The following is a 20,617-nucleotide window of genomic DNA, read 5'->3' on the forward strand; positions in this document are numbered from 1 at the left end:
TCTGCCTTCTGGTTCTGTTTATGCCACTTGCAGGCCCCCTGGACCAGTGATTAATTTCTTTGACTCAGTTACTTTATCTATGAAATGGGAGTATGGTAGCTTTCCTTACTAATTTTAAAGTGTTAAAAGAATAAACAAGGTGAAATGTAGAAACACCTAAAGAACTATATAAATATGGAATATTAAACTGCATTTTAAAGTGTTTTTTCTGGTGTGATAGAAAACTAAATGATCGTATTTAGAATAAAAGTATTAACATTTCCTTAGATACTACTTTAATCACAAAGGAAAACTATAAATTTTAATTTCTCTTTGTCCAAACGTCCATTTGCCTCCACTAATTTACTTTCCAGTCAGCCTTAGTTGGCTGTGATAGTAGTCTGCCTGCTCTTAGAACAGGTTGCTAAGGAAAGGAGTGGCTATGATAAATTCAGGAGTCATCTATTGTATGGGATGGAGGAGGAGTCTGTGAAACTTACCTGCAAGGTATGATTTTCAGAGTGCTCACTGTGGTGGCTTGACCAGCCTTTATGATTCCTTTTGAACCTTTCAGCTCCAGTTTGAATAATGTAACCTTGGTTTCTAATAAAAGGGGAAAAGTGCTGATTTTACAAACAGAAAACCAAGGAGGTTTGCAGTAATCCTTAGTTATACTAGATCCAACAGCCCTAAAAGGGACCAGCTTGGTATTAGGACACTGTGGGCTGCTTCTGTGCCCCAAAGCAGGGAAACACAAAAAATACAGTTTTCCTAGGTCTCTAGACAGGTTGCAAACCAGATAAGTACTAACTAGAACCCTGAGAATTCTTTTTTAGTACCAAGTCACCATTGAAATATGGAGTCTAATAAAGGGGTCTCCTGTGGAAGCCATTTAGTCTTTGATCATTGGAGTCTTATAAGATTATCTTTGTTTCCTGCTTTTTCCTTTGCTCTCGACAGTGAGCTTTCATCTGAAGATTATTACTATTTTACATATTATGTTTGTTTTATGAATGTTTGAATTTTAGAAGAATTTTTTATAACATTTTAAATAATTTTCTACTTAGGATGGATGTCTCTCCTCTGAAGCTCTTTTCTCTCCTTTGAGATAGCTGTAATTCTGGTTCATTCTCTGGTCATTTTTCACCTGTGCCATTGCTCCCTCTTCTCCTCTCCTTGTTTTCCAACTTTGGTGTTGTTTTCGTCTTCTAAAGCTAGATCTTAGCCTTGCCACCTTCTCTGCCTTCTCTTTGACTGCACCATCCTTTGCCTCATTTCCCAAATCAGCCAGTTTCAGGTTTTCCCCTTTCGTTCTTTCTCCCATTCTATATTGTGGCTTAATGTGACTGCATCCCCCCACCTCCCCTCACCCCAGTAGCCCTTTTCTTCTTATTTAGACACCAATCATCATTTTTTTTTTTTGGTGGCGGGGGTCATTCAGCAATATTAATTAGGCATCTATCATGAATAACACTAGGCTTGATCAGGAACAAATGTGCTAGATGTCTGTCTTCTCTGTCACACATGGCTTCTACATTAAGCATGATACATCCTCAAGGCAACTCCAGCTAAGCAGTGAGCAGAGAGGAGCTTTAATCTGCCCCTTCTCTAGCACCCACGTGGACACCCTGCTGCATACACACACAGACACTCTTTCACAAATGGACTCACTGAGTCACAGGACATACCTGCTGCTCATGGACATTTACAGACTGTCCACATTTACTGATGGGCCAATAGCATGAGTAATAGAGACACTGTCTGAATGAGAAATAAATGACTCCCTCTCACCATACCCTCACACCGTTGACCAGTTTCTCTTACCTCTTGTCAGCATCTCCAGCATCTTTCTCACTAATCACTAATAAATACTGTTCTTACTTCATTAAAAAATATATATTCCTTTGAGTTCAGGTAGATTTCCTACTATAATCTAAATAGCAGCTAACATTCCCAAAGCACTTACCACATGTCAGGTACAGTACAGCCATAAGTTCCGCCTACTCTCACCCTCCTGGGTTAAGCACTTTTATTATCTCCAGTTTACAAATGAGATTACTGAGGCCTAGAGGAATTAAGTCATTTCCCCAAGACTACATAGCTACTAATCAGCAAAATGAAGCAGAACTGTTAAGCTCTTAACCTCTGATCTCCACTGCCTGTGAGCATCAAAGCATATACGTTGTTATCATTAATTTATACTTCAGAGTTAGCTACTGTGCCAGGCCACTTCCAGCATGACTGGTAGTAAACATAAGTTTCTAGGGGCCGGCCCGGTGGCGCACTGCTACAGTGCGCCGCTTGGGAGCGTGGTGGCACTCCCGCCAAGGGTTCGGATCCCACATACAGACCGGTTCCCGCTCACTGGCTGAGCGAGGTGCGGGCGCAACACCGAGGGTTGCGATCCCGTTGCTGGTCCCGGTCCGGTACGGGCGCGACACTGAGGGTTGCGATCCATTGCCGGACACGACAAAAAGGAAAAAAAAAACAAAAAAACATAAGTTTCTATATGGGGAATACAGAGGAGGTCCAAAGGACGTAGACACATGATGATTGGTTACAAGAACCATAAACAGGTTGTGAGGTAGGTTATAAGATGTATGTTACATTGTTTAGTGTTAAGCTAGTTTAATATGATTTTTGTGTTTCCTATTATCAAAATAATCCATGTTTACTGTTGATTAGGAAATTCCAACATTCAGATAAAGTTATATAAACATTTGACATGTATTCGTCTAGACTTGAAATTTTTAATATATAGTTTTACAAAAATAGGATAATAAAGTTTTATAATTTTCACACACACCCATTTCCTCTATTATGAAGTATTTCCAAGTCAAAAATATTCATAGTATTCTGTTGTTTGAATGAATCATAATTTACTTAATCTTACCCTATTTTTTTTTTTTTTTTACTTTTTTTCTGTTGAAATGATATTATGATAACATCCTCATAGCTAAATTTTTTACATGTCTGTGAATATTGTCTTAGGATCTCTTCAGTCTTAAAATTTTAAAATTATAAAAATATGTTGGTGGTTTTCTTTTTTTGCTTTTTTATGTTATGTAATTGTGTGGTAGAATTTTTTTTAGAATGCAATTCATTTAAAGTAGTTTTGTAGCATGAAAGCACTCTTTTAAAGAATGTCTTGTCCTTTGACTATTTTACTGCTTTCTCAGCACATAGAGAAAGGGTACAGAAAGAAGAATCAGTACTTTGTGTGGCTGAAGTGAATATTCCATCTCCTTTGAAGTTTTGTGTAGAATTAGTTCTGAATACAGGAATCTCTGCAAGCACTCGATCATGCAACTTATCAGTTAATTAAAGGAAGTTGATGTTTATATGGTTATATGACTCTTGGAAAATGCCTTAAATATTTTTAGATATAAACTTCTCTATCTTCCAATTATTCATATACTTTATTATTAACCCTAAGTCTTTTTCTTTTTTATCCCATAAGTATTCTCAGCTAATATTCTGGTTTTTTCATTATAGATCCCTGTTTCTTTCTACTTAGTTCGCTTAGTTTGCTCTGGGTGTACATATCCTTTACTGATATTTTTTAGTCTTAAAAAAATCTCTTTGTAACTTATAAATACATGTGATTGTGTGAATTTATTTATTTGTTCAGATTCATCAGAAAGCAAAATACTGTTGTAAAGCATTCAGAAAAGTTTCTAAATCCATCAGGATTGTTCATATGAGATAGACAAAGTATTCACTTTGTGAGTTGAGAAAGATTGGTTAAATAGTTTAACCAGGGTAAAAAAAAATCCCACACAATTAGAATTTAAAACTCTCTATATTATACATTCATAATTCATCATATTTCATAAGCCACTATAAGTTATAATTTTCTTCCTGTATATTAGATTGGTTTAATATTCGAAGTAAAAAATACAATGAAGATTTAGAAGCATTTTTTGCATGAACAATTTTTGCATGAAGTGAAAGTCTTGATCCTTAATATTAAAATATAGTTTGTTTATAAATTTAGATATTCTGATTTTCTTTTTTTTAGCTTTAATTTACAACCACCACCCCCTACCCCCACCCACCCACCCCACACAGCCAAATAGTTTTCTGGTTTTAATGTAGCTGCATCTGTACCAACCAAATTTTTTAGCAATATATGCACACCTGTTCTAGCATCTGCTTTATAAAAATCTCCAAATGTTATTTCAATCCTTTCTGGCATAATGCAAAAAATGTTGAATGTTCTTCAAGAATTCTTGTTTCAAAATAGATGTGAATCAAACCTCTGAAATATAAACCCTAAAATGGAATGAATTTTCTAAGTGGCTGTATCACCGTCTGACCTTTTTAAAGTGTTTGCTGAAGTTAAAATATATTAATTTGAAATTGACATAGTTGAATACTCATTAAATAACTTCTATTATTGGTATATATTTTTATGTGTGCAAACGTTTCCTCTGTAAATGCTCATTATAAAAATTTTAAGTGAGATATTACTTTTGTAAAGGGCTAAGAGCTCATCAGACTGTTGTACAATAATGTATACATATAAATTATATCTAATGTAGCAGATGGATTTGTTTATTCAGATTGGTTATATATGATCAGAAATCCCACAACTTCAACCACATAATTATCTAACATCTAACTATGTGGAGTATACCAGCATTTGTGGAGCAAGTGTATTTCACAGGGACTAGTTTTCCAAAGCCCTGTAGTCTCAGGTTTAGCCTAACCTTGTGGAATTACATATAGAAATGTTAACCTTGCAAAAGACAGGAAACTTTCCTCAGGCTAAAGTCTCTGTAACACAGCAAAGTTGCTGGCTCAAGGACAGACAAGTTACTTGATTGATATGTAAATTACTGGGGAGGTTGCTGTGGGGAAGGACAATGTTTGCTAAGAACAAGCTTTTGTTGGTGGATCAACTTAACCTTTTGCAAACTGCATTATGGAGTGTCACCTTGTTATTTCACTGATACTACCAGCCTCTATTGTTAAACTATAAGTCCACCTATGTTCTTTTCCTGTAACTTCCTGGTCTGGAGAATAAATGTGGGGAAAGAACCCCAGTTTGTGGTTAATTTCCAAAGGAAGGAATGCGTCTCTCTTGAGGATTCCAGGGGTCTCTCACTGCTCAGAAGAGATGGGCTTTGAGTAATCCTTTTGCATCACCCAGGGGAAGAGAGGTGACAAATCCATGTGAGGCAAAGCAACATAACTAAATAAAATAATTTAAAATGGTGAAAAACTAAAGCAGACTTTAGTTTAAAGGAGTTACTGGTTTGTTATTTAAAACATTAATTTATCATTCATCAAGGCCAAATGAGGTACTTGATTGTAATTCATGTAAGGGAATAGATCTTATTAATATTTGTACACTGCTTCTAACTAGCATGGAAACAAGCTATAGATGAAGTAGGTACTCAAAAAGTGTGTGTTGAAATAAAATATTTATAAGAAAGTTTCATTTTAATGCCAAGATACATACCAGATAATATCAATGTAAACTGCACAACTGTATTTGTTTCATGTATTTTAATATTAGGTATTTAATTTCACTGTCATTCTTATTTCTAAAGTCTGGAAAATGTTTATTCTTTCAATGATTATTTTTAAAAACACTTTTATGTCTCAGGCATTATGAATATAACATATAAGGTTCCTGCTCTTATGGAACTTACATTCTGTACGTTTACATTCTAAGGATTCAATGAGTGTAAAGCACTTAGGATATAGTGCCTGGCATATAATAAGTATCTCATATTTATTAGCTGTGATGATGATGATGATGAAAGACACCACATATAGATGCTATTCAAAGCCATGAGACTAGATGAGATCACCTTGGCATATAACACAGTACAGAAATGGGCTAAGGACAGAGCCCCTGGTTTTCCTCAACATTTAGAGTGGATCTAAGAATGAGAATCAGTAGAGACTGAGAAGTGATAGAATATTGCCAAGAGTGAGAAAACAACTGCCTCAAATGCTGCTTAAAGTTTGAATTCGATAAGAACAATTAAATTTTGGAATTGTCAATATAGAAGGTCATTTGTGACCTTGAAGAGATCTGTGTCTGTGGAGAAGAAAACTCAATTGGAGTAGATAGTGGAGGAAAGCAAATCATTGAAAAGGAATCAATCATGAATGGCCAAGAAGTATAAGATGAGATGCTCGGATGTGGTAGTAATCCGAGAACTACAACTTAAACTGACAGTGAGACAACACTTTGTACCCTTTCGATGGGCAAAATTAGTAAACTAGCTGTTTCTAATGAGTATTAGGAAAGTAGGAACCTTCAATCAGTGAGATGGGAGTGTAAGCTAGTGCCTCCATTCTGGGAAACATGTGCATGTTTTAAGTATGTGTATGCCTATGACCTCATACTTATATCTACTACTGGTCTGGGGACATATTGCAGAATATCCCTCCCATAAGTATACAACAGGATGGGTAAGAAACTTTTATTGCAGGATTATTTGTGGTGACAGAAAGTTTCAGGTAACCTAGGTTCTATCACTATAGGATTGAATAAGTAAAATGTGTGTGCACACGATGAAATATTATATAGCAGTCAGAAAGGAATGAATCATATCTGTGCACAGCAGCATGGATAGGTCTCAAAAACATCATATTGAGTGAAAAAGAAAGAATTAGAATGAGATTTGTGGCTTAACACTATTTAATTTTTTAAAACACCCGGAAAAAAGTACAAGTTTTTCACACGTAAGATGCGGGTTAGAAGGCATACATTAAATTCATAAGTGTGGATACCCTCTAGAATGAATCATTCCCAAATGCAAATGAACAAGTCTCAATATCACCTATCTTAAAAACAATACAAACAACCCCGCTCATTACTGTATCCCCCTCCAGCTACTATTGAATTTCTCTGCTCCCTATTCGCAGAATCAAATAGGTTGTCTTTAATCACTGTTTCAACTTCATCTGCTCCCCCCACCCCCAACAAATTTTCTACCCCAACAATACAAACAACCCCGCTCATTACTGTATCCCCCTCCAGCTACTATTGAATTTCTCTGCTCCCTATTCACAGAATCAAATAGATTGTCTTTAATCACTGTTTCAACTTCATCTGCTCCCCCCACCCCCAACAAATTTTCTACCCCTTTTTGTTTTATTTTACTTTATCCCTTAGATACACACAACAGAACTGATTAGACCCTTTGGTACAGAGCATTCTTGTAGTCATTTTAGACCCATGCAAGCAAGGCCTCTCTCTAAACAATATATAAAATCTTTCAAACACAGAAAAATACAGAGAATAATATAACAAATATGTGTGAACCTGTCACCCATATTTTAAAAGTTTTAACATTTGCCATACTCTATAGACTGTTAAAGAAAAAAACACAGTTTACCCCTCCGTTTTTATTCTTCCCACACAAGGATAACAATTGGTGACAACAGGCCCAAGTGCAAGAACAATGTCCTCGAGGTGAGAAATGATGAAATTCAGAAAAGAAGTGGAACAGTGGCCTTAACACCATCATTAATTATAATAGCTTGGATTTATGTAGTACTCTCCATGTGCCAGCCACTGTTCTCCTTCTTTACCTTTGTCATTTAATTCTCAGAACAGTCCTATGTGTCAGTGACCATTTTACAGATAAGGAAACTGAAGTGTCTAAAGTTATACACTTAGTAGGAAGCAGAGCCAGGATTTGAAATTAGGCAGTCTGGCTTTAGAGCTCATGCACAACACCTCTATACTATCCTGTCTTAGAATGTGTTAAAAGAGTGTTGACTTTTGTTTTTCCTTGTCTTCGGTTATCTTTACTATTAAAAAAAATATAGCCTTCAATTTCTCATTAAAAAAAAGTTTCCCCTGGATTTCCGTGTGCCACTTCTGCCTGCTTGTTCTTCTTCCGTTCTGTTGCTTGAAACTGGAATCATTTTCCTCCATATAGCACCTTGAACCAGACTTGTAAAAAAAATTTTTTTTAATCCAGGAAATTTTAAGCTTGAAATATTTTTCCACTATGAAAGTTTTATTTATTATTTTCTCAAACATTATACTAACTTAATATCCTCCTCCAAGTGTTTAATCCAGGAAATTTTAAGCTTGAAATATTTTTCCACTACGAAAGTTTTATTTATTATTTTCTCAAACATTATACTAACTTAATATCCTCCTCCAAGTGTTTGTAAAGTTTTATATTATCCTATAAAATAGCTAACTATCAATACCTCTTGTAGTTGTAGTTTCTAGAAACCTTTTGGAATAACAGGATTTTTTTAAATGACTAATTACCACAAATCTGATGCCTGTGTAATGCTATCCAGCAAGCAGCTGGCTTCATATAAAGAGAGGCTAAGAGCTCTATTTTGTCTTGTTCATTTAAAATCATTTGCTTCTTATTTAATATCTGCAAAGAACACAGTCACATCACAGTAGAATTTGCAGTTGTAAATTTTGGATTGTTTCCATGGGTTCCGCCTTGCATCTGCATGGTGTTTAATACCAATGCTTCCTTTCTTTTTGTAGGCATTCAGGGCCTTTTCCTTATAATCCAGTGTCATGCTGAATGACGGAAAATTGAAGCTGAATTTATTTAACTATAGAGAAGGACTGCAGAGAACAATACACTTATTTAAGAACTCCTTGCCTCAGAACCGAAGGAGCTGTTTTGTGCAGGTGGCTTAATCTCTCTGCTGCTTATCCTGTGTTCCTTTATTTATTAAGGACAGGAACTGGCCACTCTGCTTCTGAAAACAAAAGGACCTTACTAATCTACCAGAACCCATAATAAACCAATAGGATGCTATGCTTCATTCAGAACAGCAAAAATATGTCCTATGTTTTTTGAAAATAACACTTAGCACTTCTTAATTAGAGAAAATATAACCAAAAGTTAGAAAAAAGCCATAAAAACATATAAATCAACTCCTGATTATACACTGGTGGGCTTTTTACATGATGGATAATTCATAATGAATCTCTTTTTCTCGAGTCTATGTGGTATCTTCTCTGCTTATATAAAATGGTTTCTTTGTTGACATTACTTGAATTTTCTGCTTCTGTTTACTTCAAATGACAGCCTTCAGAGGTTCCTGTTTTTAAAAGTAAACATTTATTTATTTTCCCAATTTTTACTCATAGATGCTGTAAAATACATAGCAAACAATCTTGGAGGAAGTGGCTTTTCTTTTCACTAGGTACTGTGAATTAAGACTGAGCTATCTATGATTATGTTGAAATAGGGAGAAAGGGACATTTAGGTGGGTAGGTAGAGAAAATAATACTGGAAAGTATAATTGGTTTTTCTTTATTCTTGAGTTGGGTCATGATTGTGTACAGTTGACCCTTGAACAGCACAGGATTGAACTGCGTGGGTCCACTTATTCAAGGATTTTTTTCAGTGCGTACTGTACAGTACTCTAAATGTATTTTTTCTTCCTTATGATTTCTAAATAATGCTTTCCTTTCTCTGCTTACTTTATTGTAAGAATACAGTATATAATACATATAACATGCAAACTGTGTTAATAGACTATTTATATTATTGGTAAGGCTTCGTCAATAGTAAAGTTTTTGGAGAGTTATACTTGGAGTTTTGACTGCACTGGGAGTCAGCGCCCTAACCCCCATGTTGTTCAAGGGTCAACTGTAGTTTATTTTATTTTAAATCTGGTAAATTCTGGAACTAAGATGAACAAGCATATTCTAATGTGAGCCTAAGAATCCTTTTCAATACTATAAAAATGGGCTTTGAATTAGCTGTTCTTTTTACTGTCTATTCTACTAATTCTCTGAATTGCATAAAATTCACAAATCAAATACCAGTTCGTTGGGGTTTATTTTTAAGATAATCAATTCTCTCTTTTAACTATAGCTGCATTTAGAAGTAATAACATAAAATTTATCATATGCGCTCAGCCTCATGCTTCATCTAGTTTGGATTATATCCTGACAAAAGCACCAAGGGACACTTAATAGGAAGGCATAAATGTTCTCTTTGATGTCAGTCTTACAAAATCAATCACAATGACACCATATTTGTCTTGATATCTTTTATTGATTATAATATATTAATTTTTAAAATTTCAAAAATTGAAATCTAAATCATGCTTTGGAGTTAGAAATTCTTTCAGTTTGCTACATATTTTATGTAAAGTAATACTTTTCATTTGTCTTAAGATTCTCAGAATCTTTAAAGAGATTCTGGTATGGTAACAGATCTATAGGCATGCTAATCACACTTTTATAGACAAATATCATGTTCCCTTGCAGCTTTTATGTTTCAACGTGAGAGAGATAAGGACTTTGGGATTAGGCAGAACTGAGTTTGAACCATAGGATCACTTCTGACTAGCTGTGTGACCTTTGATAAGTTCATTAATTACTCTCATCCTTAGAGTGTTTACCTGTAAAAATAAAATATTTACCTGTTCTTTATGGTAGTTGTGACTAAGGATGAAATGATATAGGAGAAAGCACCCTGCCCAGTGACTGGACATAGTACACCATCAGCAAACATCAACTTCCTTCCCTTCTCATTCTTCAGAGGATGAATCAAAATCTTTTGACTGTGCCTGTGTGAATAGAACCCCTCTGCAATCCCACTTGAGCTTAATAACAAAGCAGCACATTACAGTACATTCACAAAAGATTGCCATTTTCGAAAGCTTATACTCAAAAATAAATTCTCTTGCATATGTCATTTTCTCTTTCTCCCCATGTAATGATATCACTTGATGAATAGGGATGTACCCCACAAATATTATCTGTCAAGTAAGTCCATATTGAATCTTGTTTTGAGGAGCCATCCTCTCAAACAGATCCCCCCCAGCAGAATTTAAAATCTGCAGTCAGTTTGACCACTGGCTAATTCACTTACTGATTGTAAGATACCAGGCAAAAGCATCAGAGGCTCCCATTTTATCCTCATCTGAAAAGTGGAGCTACTAGCACCTACAGGGCAGTGTGAGGGATAAAATGAAATAACTGTGAGGAGAGGAGATGGTCAAAGGATATAAAATTTCAGTTAGACAGAAGGATGCATTCAAGAGATCTTTGTACAACATGATGACTATAGTTAGTAATGATGTATATTGTATTCTGGAAAATCTCTAAATTTTAAGTGTTATCACCACAAAACATGATTTTAATTAGCTCAATTTAGCCATTCCACAATGTACAAGGGTCTTCAAAAAGCTGATGGAAAGACTCATATTATCTTTTAATTCTATTTTCTCATGATCTTTGTGAAGAACCCTTGAATACATATTTCAAAACATCTACAGGATAAATATATACAATTTTTATATGTCAACTTAAAAATAATTAATTAAAAATGAAAATGTATGTGAAAATACTGGATAAGCATAAAGATTTATACAAATGTCTGGCAAATTCTTATTAAAGTATTTGTTCAGAGTGAGTTTATTTTGTGATTTAAAAAACTGACTCTTTGTAAAACAGTGTACAAGGCTGGTTGAAGATTTGTGTATAAGTTTATGTATTTGTATGGCTGCGTAAAGATTTTAAAGTTTACTATAAAAAATATGTTATTAAAACACCTGAGCAGATGGAACATAGAAATTTTAAATTCCAGTGTTTTGAACTATTTTTTCTGTAGAAACCAGTTAGTCTATCTGTGTAAGTTTAAATTCCACCTAAACTTATTCCTTAAAAGAGTACCAACAGGGGCCGGCCCGGTGGCGCACTGGATAGTGCGCCGCTTGGGAAGCGCGGCGGCGCTCCTGCCTGAGGGTTCGGATCCCACATACAGACCGGTTCCCGCTCACTGGCTGGGCGAGGCGCGGGAGCAACACCGAGGGTTGCAGTCCCGTTGCTGGTCCCCGCTCTGGTACGGGGGCAACACTGAGGGTTGCAATCCGTTGCCGGACACGGAAAAAAGACAAAAGACAAAAAAAAAAAAAAAAAAGAGTACCAACAAGGGCTGTCATTGGGGCTAGGGTTCAGATCATAGTTCCCCCATACAAGCTAATGGCAGGACTGAGATAATTTAAGCCATTTGTTCTTTCTGCTTTAGTTTCAGTTCTGCATCCACACATGTGTTAGATGTGGCTGCTTGAATACTCTTCCTCAAATTCTGCTTAAATTCCCCAGTCGAAGACTCTGTGGAAGCCAATCTTCTGTTTGTGTTGTCTTGGCTTTGAAATTCATTAAAATGCTTTTAAGATGCCACCCAGAGTTTAAGAAATTCTTTACTGTGAGCCTGGCACATGATTTGTCTATTTCAGTTCTACCAGAAGGACTCAGCATGCTTCTCAGTTCTGAACTACAAGAATGAGCTCAATCAAGTGTTTCAGAAGTGAGCCACATGATCCGAAATTTATGTGTCAGCTACATAAATTTCCTTTGAAAACATTAGTAAAACTTAGCCTATTAGCTGTTTGAAAATTAGCATGATGGTAAGGGCAGAAAGAGGCCAAAAATTCAGGTCTGTCAAAACCCATTAATTCTGCAGGATGTTAGGGTAGGAGGGACCAAGCAGTCAATGACAAGTTGCATATGGTCATACAAGCAAAGTGGAATAAACAGTTGCATTATTCTTTGGGAGCTGAGGGACAACTTTAAAAGAATATGGTTTACTCTATGAAAATATCTGGACACTCAAAATGTACTAATCAGATGAATACACTGTGTCATTTCAGATTTACAATGTCAAGTAGAAGCACTTGGATTAAAACTTCAGAAGGCAGTGACTGAGATGGACAACTATAAAGAAATGCTCGTGTAAGATGACGAACAACTTGTAAGATTACAGGGCCCTGTAGATGTGTAAGAAGATGAAGGATTTAGAAAGGGTCTGGTGTGCTCTCTGTTGACACTTTGGGCAGTGATTCGGTGTGTGGGTAACAGTCTACTGCTGCTTTTCTTGGCTACTTTGCTGGGCTTGATTGTATACTGAAGGACCTGTAAATATTTTTAAATACGTGAAGGGCTTCTTTCCCTCAACTTACTTATCCATATATTAAAGCTTTCCCTTGTTCAAATGCAGCAACTTAATTTGAAATATTCTGTGAACTTTTTAAAAATCTTTGCTTCTTTTTAAATCTGTCCACAAGAAACAATAGTGAAGTTGTTTCTTAAAATGACCAATTTTTTGGTTCAGAAAAAGAGTTGGGTACCCTTGAAATGCTGGTGTATTGTGCTTTATAAAAGCAAGAAAGAAAATACCAGAAAACAAATAATAAGAAAATAACTTTGTAAAATATCCAGCACATTATTTCTTTTAAAAATTAATTTTATTTCAAAATTTTGAAAATTACTTTATAATATAAACGTAGTACATCTATAATTATAACACTAAAACAGAATGTATATAATCTTTGAAAAGTAAGTAAATTCTTATACTTGGTTGTATATGATCTGGTAGCTCTGGTTTTCAGTTCCTATATTTGAGAATGATGAACCTCAGAAGAAATATAAATATTTAGAATGCTTAGCAACCAAATGTTTGTGTTGACCACGGGCTACACCTAAGAACAATGTGTTTAATAAAATACTGAACATCAGAAGGGAGAACAAATTCCAAAAATTTCCTATTAAATTAATATATACTTGAACTATTTCTAGCAAAATAGTTTATCTTTTAAAAACAAGAAAAAACAAATATTCAGCTTTATAATAGAGTGGCTAATAGAACAGTAAGTACAGTAGGTCATTTGTGTATGATAGCTAGGGTTGAAGGAATGAGTGGACCCCCCTGCCCCAGGGCCTGGGAGGTAACTTTCTGAGAGATAAGAAACAAGACCGTGGTTGCCAGGAAAAAAAAAGTCATTATTCTCCTCCCTTTCATAACGGCACATCAGGGAGAGCTTTGGCTATATGGGTGTCTCATGTGGAGAGCAGCCTTGTTAAACCATAGATACTGTGTGACATTTGCTTCTAGGAACTCAAGAAGTGAAGAGGGCACAGTCCAGTTTGCACAGAATTCTTTGTATATTCTGAAGAACCTGCCCATTTAATATTAATATATGCTTTGTGGGTTTTTTTAAATTACATTTTAACATATTTGTGACATTAGTGCTGAAAAATGATAAGAGTCAGGGTATATTGGTGTTGAGGGAGCAATATACCACTTCACTAAAATCCATTAAACTGATTGCCTGTATGAAATCACTGTACAATTGCAGAAATGCTGATGCTGTCTTATCAGTTTATAAAACTCATGCTTCCTGCCCATAGGAGACTTTCTTAAAATTAAAAAATGGACAGAGTACCCATTCTTAGAAAATGTTTGTTATAAAAAGATAGAGCCACTTAAATGGCCTCAAGTGCTAGAGACCTTTCTCTATGCTACCTGTCTCTAGCTCTTCCATCTATACTCCATCTACTCTCCTTCACTGTTAGAATTAAGTTGGGAGGGTGGGCATTTAGGATCAGAGACTGGAAGACTCAGGGTACTCAGAGGTCCGGAGGTCCCCAGTAGTATATAAGTACTATTTTATTTATAGGTTAGAGCCAAATTTGTGGCATGGCCTTTTTTTCAATGATAAATTAAGTTTGAAGTCAAAATAATTCATTCGAAATATTTGACATACAATTTTTTAATAAATTGGAGATTTACTGAACATACCCAAACCTCTTTGGAATTCCAGAAATTAGAAGATGCTATAAAATCAGGTTTATTTAAATTTTTAATCTTCACCAATTGTGGGACCTGGGAGTAGAAATGGTTTTTACCTATCCAACTTAAGATAATTCTTTTGTTGTTCAAAGATCTATAAATATTTGCATATAAGTTTTGTGAATTTTGACAAAGGGGAAGAGGAAGTTTATAAATGGATGAAATTGGGGTTCTTTTTTTCTAAGATTTTGAAGAAAGTATTTTCCAAGGTTTATAAGAACATCATTATATATTTGAAAACAGAGATTTTATCAGTCAGGATGCTTTGGATTAAAGTAACAGAGGTAGAGTAGTGTCAGATGTAGTTGATCCAGAAGCTCAGCAATATCACCAAGGATCTCAGTGTTCTGTATTCATCTTGCTGCCCTCAGCACTGGCTTCAACCCAAAGCTAGGTCCCTTGTGCACGTGTGATGGCTGCAGTTCCATGTGCCATATCCAAATGAGGTGACCCCAGAGGCAGGAAGGGCATGTTTATCTGGTGTCCCCTCAGAAGTGAGAAAAAAATTTCCTAGAAGCCACCAAACATCCCTCTCTTACATTCCTTTGGGTAGAAGCCTTTACATACCCTGTCCTAAATGAATCTCTGGCAAGGAGAAGAGACTACTATAATTAGCTTAGACCAAGCAGAATTAATCTTGGAGGCAGGTGATAAAGGGGACTCTGATAGCCATGAAGAAAGCTGTAGTGAAAGTCCGGAAGGTAACCAGTGGTGTTTGCTAAAGAAGTAGAGCATTAATGATGTTCTGAAAAGTTCATGATGAAATTTTCTATAAATGTTATTTATAAGTGTCATAATATCTAGATTAATTAAGGGAAGACTTCCCTGAAATAATGAAAAATATGAAGGCTATGAAATGCAATTTTATTACTTTTACATAGATATACACATATAAAATATATGCATACACACACACACATATCTCAGGATAGAGACAGATAAATAAAGCTAACAAGAAAGACTGCCATAGTTGGTGAGAAATTTTTAGGAATTCCTAGATAGTAAAAACAGTCAACTCTATTGAGGAAAAAAACAGAGGAAAACCAGTTGTGTGCTCGTGATAGGCATGCAATAGGCAGGACCTTTTTCAGAGTCAGTTACAACAAAGAGAAGGGAGTGAGACCTGGTAAATCATCAGAACAGTGGTTCTCAGACTCCAATCTGTGTAAGAATCCTGGGGAGCTTGTTCAAACTGTACATTACAGTATGACCTCCCCCACAGACCCAGCCCCAGGGTCAGATTTCTGGGCTCCATTTCCACAGATACTCTGATTTTACATTTGGGCATGGGGTGGCTTCGAGTAATCACATTTTTTTAAATTAATATTATTTTTTTATATTCTATGATGTCATTGCAGAACAGTTGGAAGGGAGAGGGAGGGGGGAAGGAGAAGGAAATGGGATGGGAGAAAGAAGGAGGAGGAGGAGTGGGATTGAGGCCTGTGGCACCCCCCTCATTCCCACAGGGGAAATCAGTTTTTATATTCTATGATGTCATTGCAGAACAGTTGGAAGGGAGAGGGAGGGGGGAAGGAGAAGGAAATGGGATGGGAGAAAGGAGGAGGAGGAGGAGTGGGATTGAGGCCTGTGGCACCCCCCTCATTCCCACAGGGGAAATCAGGGGGCTTCCAGTGGTGGCTTGGTCATTGCTGGGCTGGGTGCAGATGTCAGGGGAATGTGGCAAAAGACCTCACCCCCAACCACCTCAGCTTGGGAACCCAGGGCCCTTCTTGCTGTGGCTTGGTGGTCATTGCTGGGCTGGTTGCACATGTCAGGAGAGCCTGGCCGGGCTGCCCTGGCTCAGGCAAAGCCTAGGATGCTTCCTGTTGCAGCTCAGTGTTCATGTATCAGGGGAGGTGTGACCAAGGCCTGAGGCCCTCACCCTTGGGACTGGTTGTGGGTGTCGGGGGCATGGCTGAGGCCCCTGGCCCTTCCCCCTTTCTGGATTGGTAGCCCAGGGGAATTCTGGTCCTTCTAGGTGTTATAGGTGTTCTTTGGTGAAATGAGACCTTTACTAGTTGATATCAAACTTTGTCTCTGGTTGTGGGTATTTTGTTTTTTTGTTCAGTTCTGTGTTGGATTATTTGCTGTTCCCACCACTTAAACTCTGTGCTGGAATTAATTTGTTGTCCTTTGCTTACTTCTAAAATAGGGGAACTTCCTGTGGGAACTGGTACTTGAGCTCTGTGGTTGAGCTAAATTGCTGAATTGCTGCTGATTCCCTAGTGAATGCTTTTTGTGCTGCTCAGGTTTTAGTGATTGACTTTATAGGTCCTTTCAGTTCTAGTGAAATCTGGTATAGATACTTCTGGGTCTAGTGAGATCCAGTGCACCTGGATTGTGTAGAGACTCTGGCTGGGCCTGAGTCTTTTCATCAAACTTCACCTCATGCAATTCTGTATTCCTGACCAGTATCCTCTGTGTGGTACTGTGCTGATTGGGAGGCAGATCAACTATCTTTGCTGTGCCCCAGTGTTCCCCTGGTGGACCTGTCTCTCCCACTGCCTGTGTTCCAAACACTTCCCCTGGGATGGGCCATGCTCTCAGGTCCCTTGTGATGACTCACTAGCCTCTGAGTGGCTCCTTTTTATCAGTTGTTGTGGCTCCTCACTCCTGTGTGGGTCCTATTAGTGGGGAACCCTATTAGTGGTCTTGCTGCCCTGGGGGTCACCAAAGCCCTCTCCTCCCCTGCTGCCTCCAAGCAACTCCATCCAAAGGGCACAGCTGTGGCTTTTGCTGGCTTCTGCTCTGTTTGCTCAGCAGCTCCAGACTGGAAGAAGCCAGGATTCGAAACGGTCAGAGCAGTTCGTTCTTTCTCTCATCATAGCTTCTCCCACCTTCATGTACTCCGTAGATCTCTCCTCCCCTTCCCCTGAACTCTAGCAGCCCCAGCTTGGCTATCTTTTTTTTTTCTTTTCCTTTTTTCATGTCCGGCAACGGACCGCAACCCTCAGTGTCGTGCCCGTACCGGACTGGGACCGGCAACGGGATCACAACCCTCGGTGCTGCGCCCGCCCCTCGCTCAGCCAGTGAGCGGGAACCGGTCTGTATGTGGGATCCGAACCCTTGGCGGGAGTGCCGCCGCGCTTCCAAGTGGCGCACTGTAGCATGCGCCACTGGGCCGGCCCCCCTTTTTTTTTTTTATAGTTGTAAATTGGTTGATTTGTGGGAGAGAGTGATGCTGGGGACCATCTATTCTGCTATATTGACTGGAAGTAAATAATCACATTTTTAATGCATGATTTTAATGCAGGTGATTCCATGAAGCCCACTCGGAGGAATCACATGGAACATTTAAGCCACTGGCCCCTCACCAAACTTCCTCCGATCAATAGGCTCTGTGTAAAGAAGCATTTGCTGAGGGATCTATATTCAGACTAAAGCAATGAGTATGGGGACTGAAGCTGGAGAGCCTGGGGTCCTCACAGCTCAAGACAAACCTCCAGTGCCTCCACAAGGTAGCACACCCTGCCCCTTCACCACGACCTTCGAAACAACCTAAGGCAAAAATAAACAGCAAAGCAGGCAAGCAAACAGAATCTTAAGGCTGAGGATGAACACACAACCAAAAATTACCAGTTGTGTGAAAAAATCTTCCCTTGAACCACCCAGAAAAGTGGTGGTACTTTTTCACACAGAAAAACTTTAACACCCTAGGGAATTGTTAAGTAGAAAACAGAAGACATTAAAATAAGTGTGATCCCATTCATATAAAAAATGTATATGGGTTTAAATACATTAAATGATTGGCAGAATTACAACAGTTACCTCTGGGAATGAGAATGTGGGGAATTTGAAGATTCTTATTTCACTCTATATATTTATATATTGCTTAAATAGTTTATAGTGTAAGTGTATTTATTTTCATGTATGTAATGAAAAGAACAAAATTCACTTAAATTATTTGTAATTTATCAGTTACTAATGAATATGTCTGAAGTTTTTATACAAAATACATTGTCTAATTTAGGGACCTTTGTAACATACTTACACTTTAATTTCATTAGCAACCACCTCCTCATTTAACTAATAATTTGAGCAATAATAAGCTTATGACTACAAATTATTAATTTGTAACGCTCTTACTTGACCTCTCAGCAACATTGGACACAGACACAGTTGACTAGTCTGTTCTTGGAACATTCCCTAACTGAGTTATAGATATCAGTGTTCTGATTTTTCTCTTCTTTGTTCATTCATGAGAATATTTTGCTTAGTAAGCTGAAAGTGGTCTGGTGGCATTCCAGTGTTAATGTATAGATCCACTTTTCACTTGATCCTGGCTTAAACAGACTAGTTGTATTATGTTCATTCATTCAATACAATACAAAATGTTTATTGAGAGGTGATTATGTGCCAGGACTTATGTACAGGCACTAGATGGAGTATCAAGATTGGCAAGCCCCCATAGAGCTACTTAGGTAACTTCAGGTAAAACAAGGTGCTGCAGAAATATAAAATAGCATAGTAGATTGTGAATGATGGAGAGGGTGGTATACTTTTGATAGAGTGATCAAAATGGCATCCGTGAGTTTATGACCCTCTGAGTTAAGATCTGACTAACAGAAAAGAGCTAGCCATGCTAATATCTGGAAGCAGGGAGATTAAGGACAAGGCCCTAAATTCTTGGAAATGAGTTTTACAAGTTCAGGAAACATGAAGAAGGCCAGTTGTGGTAGACAGAAAATGACTCCCAAAGATTTTCATGTCCTAATCCTTAGAATCTGTGAGTATGTTCCCTTACATGGCAAAAGGGACTTTGCAGATTTGATTAAGGATTTCAAGATGGGAAGTTTATCCTGGATTATGTAGCAGGGCCAATGTAATCAGAAGGGCCCTTATAAGAGGGAAGCAAAAGGGTCAAAGTCACGAAAGTAAATGTGAGGATGAAAGCAGGGTTGCAATAATGTGATTTGAAGATGGAGAAACGGGCCACAAACCAAGAATTGCAGGTGGTCTCTAGAAGCTAAAAAAGGCAAGGAATGGATTCTCTCCTGGATCCTCCAGAAGGAAAACAGTCCTGGTGACACCTTGATTTTAGGACTTCTGACCTCCAGAACTGTGAAATAATACATTTGCATTGCTTTATACTAAATGGTTTTTGTTTGTCACAGGAGCAATAAGAAATTAATCAATGGGGGTTGGAGAGTGGAGAGGAAAAGATGGTGGACTAATGGGTATAAAACTATGCTATCTACCCTAAGCGAATCATTGTGCAGTATGTGTATGTATTGAAACATTATGCTGCAACCCAGAAATATGTACAAGTCAATGTTAAAATATTTTGAATTAAAAAAAGTAAATCTACCGGTGTGTCTAAAAGAGTTTGTGAGGAGTTTAGATTTATTCAGAGATCAGTGGAAGCTATGGGAAGATTTTAGGCAAGAGAGTGATCTGATCTGTGTTTTAACAGGTCTCTGTGGCTGTTACTTGGCGAATGGACTGGAGTGGGAGTAAAAGAGAAACAGGGAGACTGCTGGGAGGCTGTGCATTCATTCATCAAGTGAGAAGTGGCTGTGGTTTAGCCTAAGGCTGTAGTGTGGAGATGGAGAGAAAGTCTATGCCAGAGGTCAATCTGGCAGGATTTACTGGAGGAGTAAATGTGTCTGTGGAGGAAGAAGACTGGAAATAAAAGGATAGAATAAAGAATGGGGATTGAGGCTTTTCAGCATCAGGGTAGACAATTGAGAGGTAGTAGAATATACTGACTCGGGGCGCCAACTTCAGATCCACACTGCTGGGGTCAAATCCCAGAAGTATTACTTACAGTTATGACACCTTGGGCAAGTTATCTCTTTGGTCTCTGTTCTTTCAACTGTGAAGTGAAAATAAGGGCTGCTCTGAGGAGCACATGAGATACATGAGTATAAGTTGTTACCTGTTAGTATCATTACTGTGTTGGCTCCATTTATTGAAGTGGGGAAATCTGTGAAAGAAATAGATATGGGAGGTGGGGGAATCAACTCTTAGAATTGAGCTGTGTTTTAGACAGCAGAATGGAAATATTAAGGGGGCAGTTTAGAAATGGCCATTTC

The 20,617-nt window shown here is 37.5% G+C and overlaps 1 protein-coding gene across 1 annotated transcript in view; it reads left to right on the top strand.

Moving 5' to 3' along the window:
* Nucleotides 1-20,617, top strand: part of LEKR1 (leucine, glutamate and lysine rich 1) — a 202,092-nt gene that overhangs the window by 115,679 nt on the left and 65,796 nt on the right. The window contains exon 5 of the mRNA XM_008576371.1: nt 12,604-12,685. Within this exon, the coding sequence (XP_008574593.1) occupies nt 12,604-12,685 (82 nt within the window). The remainder of the gene's footprint in view (nt 1-12,603; nt 12,686-20,617) is intronic.

The sequence above is a fragment of the Galeopterus variegatus genome, unplaced genomic scaffold (genome assembly GCF_000696425.1).
Source record: "Galeopterus variegatus unplaced genomic scaffold, G_variegatus-3.0.2 Scaffold1340, whole genome shotgun sequence".
NCBI lineage: Eukaryota > Metazoa > Chordata > Mammalia > Dermoptera > Cynocephalidae > Galeopterus > Galeopterus variegatus.